This window comes from Salvia splendens, chromosome 16 (genome assembly GCF_004379255.2).
Source record: "Salvia splendens isolate huo1 chromosome 16, SspV2, whole genome shotgun sequence".
Taxonomy (NCBI): Eukaryota; Viridiplantae; Streptophyta; class Magnoliopsida; order Lamiales; family Lamiaceae; genus Salvia; species Salvia splendens.
In genome coordinates this window covers 22,465,542-22,471,541 of record NC_056047.1, presented here as the reverse complement: position 1 = coordinate 22,471,541, position 6,000 = coordinate 22,465,542, and the positions used below count along the sequence as shown (strand labels likewise).

At 42.0% G+C, this 6,000-nt stretch overlaps 1 protein-coding gene across 1 annotated transcript; it reads right to left on the bottom strand.

Annotated features, from left to right (window-relative positions):
- Positions 1–2,626: 2,626 nt before the first annotated feature.
- LOC121770363 (activity-regulated cytoskeleton associated protein 2-like) lies at positions 2,627–3,341 on the bottom strand. Its single transcript, XM_042167103.1, has 2 exons — positions 2,903–3,341; positions 2,627–2,766 (listed from the first exon to the last, which is right to left on the bottom strand). The coding sequence occupies exons 1-2, from the start codon at positions 3,339–3,341 to the stop codon at positions 2,627–2,629; spliced, it is 579 nt and encodes a 192-aa protein (XP_042023037.1).
- Positions 3,342–6,000: the final 2,659 nt, after the last annotated feature.

Below are 6,000 nucleotides of genomic sequence, written 5' to 3'. Positions count from 1 at the left end.
TTTCTATCAGCACTTCAATGACCCAAAAATCCCCTTATTTCCTTCTGATTCGTAGGGTACGGAAGTTTTGAGATCACATCCACCTTTGCCTTATCCACCTGAATCCCCTTTTCCGAGACCACGTGTCCTAGAACAATTCCCTCATGTACCATGAAGTGGCACATTTTGAAATTAAGCACCAAATTTTTCTCTCTGCATCTCTGTAATACTAGATCCAAATTGGCTAGGCAAGCTTCGAAAGAATTCCCGTAGACGTGAAGTCATCCATAAAAATCTCGATACACTCCTCCAATAGGTCTGAGAAAATACTCATCATGCACCTCTGAAAAGTGCCTGGCGCATTGCACAATCCAAAGGGCATTCCTCTATATGCGTACGTCCCAAACGGGCATGTGAAGGTTGTTTTTTCCTGGTCTTCTGGATCAACGTAATTTTGGAAGTGTCCACTGTATCCATCCAGAAAGCATAAAAACTTCTTGCCTGCCAATCTTTCCAGCATTTGATCTATGAATGGTAACGGAAAATGGTCCTTCCGCGTAGCCTCATTTAGTTTCCGGTAGTCTATGCACATCCGCCACCCGGTCGCTAATCTTGTGGGTATCAACTCGTTCTTCTCATTTGTAACCACTTGGATGCCTAACTTCTTAGGTACCATATGGACCGGGCTTACCCATATGCTGTCTGGAATAGAATATATAATACCTAGTGAAAGTAGCTTGAGTACTTCCTTTAAAACTTCATCTCTCATATTCGGGTTCAGCTTCCTCCGTGGGTCTCTGTGAGGTTTGGCTCCATCCTCCAGGCGAATATGGTGCATGCAGAGATCGGGACTGATCCCCACCAGGTCTGATAGAGTCCATCCTATGGCTGTCTTATTCCTCCTGAGCACTTCCAGTAACTCTTCTTCCTGCTTCCGAGTCAGATTGCTGTTGATGATTACCGGGAACATCTCGTTCTATTCCAAATAAGCATAACTGAGGCCTGGGGGTAATGTCTTCAGTTCCTTCTTTGTCGCACTTGTCTCCAGGGGTAATGGCTTCTTCTTTGGCTCCTTGGTAATTAATCCTTCAGGTGCTTATAAATGTTCCCCATTAGTGTCACAGATTAATTCCTTAGACATGGTAACTTCAGGACTTTTGCAAAACCCCAGAATTGCTTCTGCTAACTCTTCATCCGTCATTCCCAGTGTGTTGACTGCCTCACACCAGCTAGCCACTTCCTTGTCAATTGAGTGACTCAATTCTGAATTTCCCACCTGTTCCTGCATCAATTCTGTCTCAAGAAATTCTTGGACCAGGGGGTTAATCACATCCACAGCATGCATATTCTCTATATCCAATGGCTTTTTCATAGCCTCATCAATGTTAAAGGTAAACTTCTCCCCATGGCATGCTCTACATTAATGTTCCCAATTGAGATGGGGAGAGTGAAGATACCTGGGTCAGTACGCTTAGAAGGCATTATCCTCTTCTGAATCACTGTAGACACAGTTTTTCCAATCACAATCTTACCGCTGGGTTTGGTCTTCCCAGTGATGAACTCCTTGATAAACTTACTGAAGATGGACAACTTTAGAGCTTGGAGAAACGGTAGGTTAATTTCCAGCTTCCCGAAAATTTCCATGAATTTCCATGTGGGGAAAGGGTTTCACTTGCCTCTCACTGTTGCTAACGTTTCCCTTGGAAGATTTTCTCATGTCTCTCCTGATTTCTTCCACTTCCGTCTCTACTCTTAGACCTGGGAAATGCTGATCAGCTGCTCGGGGTATTGCTTTCTCACTGTTCGTACTCTGGTCATCGCCCTCTGTTCTGACCTCCCCTGTTTCAGCTTCCCCTATTCCGGTATCCTCTGTTCCGGTTTCCTTTTCCACTGGAGTTAGAGTGGACTTTCCATCTTTCTTCACACTTGGACCATCATACTCTCGCCCCGATCTCAGGGTTATCTGGCTGATGTTCGCCCTTTCTGGTGGCTTAACCGAGGCAGGAATTCTTCCTTCATTCCCACGCATCTCGCTCAAAGATGTCGTGATCTGAGAGAGCTGTTTCGCTAACATGTCCATGGCTGCCTTTTGCGCATCTTGAAGCTTATGCACCACGTCATTGTTGGACTGCATGTTGTTCTGAATGTGCTGTTGTGAGTTCACCAAATCGCTCACCATCTCGTCAATGCTTTTCGGCTACCTGGAATTCTGCTGGCTGGTGTTTGTCCCTTGAGGGTGGTTTGAGCCTTGTCCATGATGCGGCCGGAAGTTCCCTGGACCTCCCGTGTTGTGATATTGATTCTGCCCCTGTTGACCTTGATGGTTGGGCTGAGAGTTCTGAGTGTTACCTTGGTAATTCCTCTGGTGTGGTGGTACATATGAACTTGTTGGATTGTTCTGATTCCTGTTTGCCCAGTTAGGATGGTCATTTTGTTGCCGATTGCTCCAATTATTTCCCTCTTGATTTCTGTTTACCCAATTCTGTTGTCGCTCCTGAGGGTTTGAATAGTTGTTGCTTTGTTGTTGGGGTGGCAGATTCAGATCATTGTTAGACCATCTGAAGGTTGGGTGATCCCTCCAGGGAGCATCCATTTGTCTGCCTGGGTTCCAACTTCCGTTGGGATTCCAACTTCCCATGGCGTTTGCTTAAGCTTGGCCATCGCCCTCGTTCTGCTGACAATAGCATTGGTACACTTCCTCTGGACCTGGCAGTTGTTTAACCTTCTCTCCTGGTTCTGGGGAATTGTTCTTCCCTAAGGCAATCGGAATTGCTTTCTCCAGCTTATCTATCATTGCATCTATTCAGTCTTCATCTTGCACGTTCACCGCCTCTACACTCCCCCTCTTAAGGATGGTGCGAGTAGAGTCGTAAGCCTTCTCAGCATCGATTAGCCTGCCTAAAATCTCTCGGGCCTCACTTACTCGTTTCTTGGTAAGAGTTTAGTAAATCCTTGGATTCTGGATTCGCCCCTTCATAGAAGATGTTGTATACCTCTGCTTCGCACATTCGGTTGTTGGGGCATGAATCGAGCAATCCCTTGAAACGCGACCAATACTGACTCAACGCCTCATCATAATCTTGTCGGAATTCCAGAATCTCCTTCTTGATTGCATACGTCTTGTTCGATGGAAAGAAGTAATCTAAGAACAATAGCCTGAAATCCGCCCACGAGCTTATAGAATTTTCCGGCAACCTCAGTAACCATGTGTTCGCCACCCCCTTCAGTGCGAAAGGTAGAGCACGTAACCTATAATCCTTCTCGGTCGAATTAGGTGGCCTCTTCTGAATGCTGCAGGGCTTGCAAAACTCGTGTAGAAACTCATAGGTACATTCTATCTTATGGCCATAGAAACGTGGCATGACCGTCAGTACGTTGGTCTTGATGTCTATCAATATCTGAGCTTGGGTGATCACTATTGCTTGTGCCGGCTATTCGTTCAAATGAGCATTAAGCGAGCCGATCTCTGGATAGTTGTCTGGTTCAGCTACCATTCTGACGGTTCCTTCGTCTGAGTCTGCAGTTGACTCAACTTCCTCCTTAACGGGTGAGACTAGATCATCGTCACTTTCCGAACTCAGCTGGACTGGATCTCCTGTTGTCAACCCAGATCGGGTAGTAACAAGGGAGACTGTCTTCTTAATCTGCCAACTAGCTCGAGCTTCCCTCCAACCAAATGAGTTACTCCTGTGTCCTGACCTTGAGCTCTTGCTCATAAACTGAAAAGAAAATGAAAAACAACGAATGAAAACTATGTACGCCAAAAATCTCTAGATGCAAACATAAATAACGCCATCCATTCCCGGCAATGGCGCCATTTGAGGAGCGAAATGATGTGTTGATGTTGTTTTGTGTTTGTGCTTAATTCTTAGGTCCAGAGGATTCGCTAGAGCACAGGGTTTAGGAGATCGTGAACTTTCCAAATGCAGACGTTGTTGCAACAATCTCGCCTCAAAACCTCAACCCTCTACACTATTGGTTAGTATAGGGAAGTCGGGATCGAATCCACGAGGATGGAAGGGTCGGAATGCATCAAGAGAACTTTTGGAGGGGTTTGGTTGCTACCACACAACATGAGGGTCGAGTTTTAACTACTAAGCCTGGGAAATGAAATCTAGTCTATTCTAACTACCAGATTTGGAGAATTGAAAGTACGTAAAACATAATTGCATGCATGATTCGTATTCGAAAGTAACTTGAGAGCATTCACAAACTTCATGGGTCAAGTAAAAGAGTTTCCTAAATTAACCAAACACAAGGTAAGCAAAAGTAAACAGCAAAACAGATTACTCTAATTAGGTACTGACAAAAGCTGCAACTAACAAACTAAAGTAACGCGACTACAACTACCGAATGATTTCATCTTCTCCAACAAACAAGCACGAAATGAACAAAATAGAGCATGAAAACAGAGCATACTTCAGATCGAATGATGAACACTTCAATTAAACTAACAACTATCAGATCTAAACTACTGAGCTAAGTAAACAAGCAGTAACAGGGTTTTCCATGCAGATCCGAACACAGGTATTCTAGATTCAAACGATTAACAGAATCTAAGCTAGATCTACCAGAATCATCACCAAACAAACTAGATCCACCATTTCCAACATCATTTCAGCTCCGATTCAATATCAATTCAGAAAACCAACTCCGATCAACACCGATCTCAACTCTGATCGACAAATCAATTGCGAAAAGCATCCAATTCAGTAAACAGAGCAGTAAACATAAAGATCAAACAAAAACAGAAATCGGAACTAGATTAAGCATAAGCTGAAACGAGTTACAAAGCAATCGCTGAATTTCCGACAAGGAAATCGGCGAGACAAAAGTACGTGTGAGAAATTAAAATTGCTTCTTCACTCCTTCTCGGAGTGGTGTTACACCTTCAACTGAACAAGATAAAACCATCAACTAACTACCCCAGATCTCCATTGAACCAAGTGCGAGAGTGAGTGAGTGAAAAGTGAGCCGAAAATACCAAGGAAATTCTCTAACTAAAAAAATTCTATCCCCTTTTTTTCGTAAGCTTCCTGGTATTTATAGGCGTGGCTCAAATCCCTAGGGCAGCGGTATTCCTGATTTGACGATTGTGCCCTTGCGGATTTCACTCTTTTTCTTCACTTTTCTCCTTTATTCCTTCTGCCCCGGCAATTGTCTTTCATTCCTGGGTCTGGCAGATTTTTCAAGCACCTGGACTTATAAATGCATGTTAGCACTGTAGTAATCACAGAATTTATATATAAAATAGATGCACGAAACGAGCCTTATCAGTGTGGCTGTTATGGTTTAATTAATCCTTTATCATAAAACAAATAATTATACTTCTAATGATATGACATTTTTCGTTAATGTTGTTTAATTCCCCCCATTTTAAAACAAATCGTGGTTTATATTACTGAAATAAAAATAATATTATATAGTAAAAATAGCAAAAGTTATAAAATTTTGCAGAACCTATAATTAATTTTAATATTATTCAGATAGTTTGAAGTAGGTTTTATATTTATAAGGAGTATATTCAAATGGTAGCATGCAAAGCACGATTTACAATAGTCAATATTTTCAACTTACAAATTTAATTAAATAAACAAATGTGAATGAATGGGCGTATTTTTAATCAAAAACGGATCCAGCTCATCGTTCTTATCCTAGACTTAGGAGTCTAATAATTTCCCCTTTATTGAAATATTTTATACACATTTAAAATTTACGAATACTTAAATAATGGAGTATTTTAAACACAACAGGAAAGAATAAAAGGAAAATAGACTCGTGCAATGCAATCACTGGCTTTTGACGTTTGACTAGAGGCACGTGCGCGGCATCTTTTGACTCAAATATCTCGACGATTGCGGAGAGGCGCACGTGCACTTCTGTCTCCTTCTGGTATTAATTATTGTTAGCATTATTAATACTACTACTAAGATTTATTATTAATTATTTTAAAGTTTAATTTGTTTATAATGCGATTAAATTATCATCATATTTAGTATTTATCTCATGCTTGCTAGCATA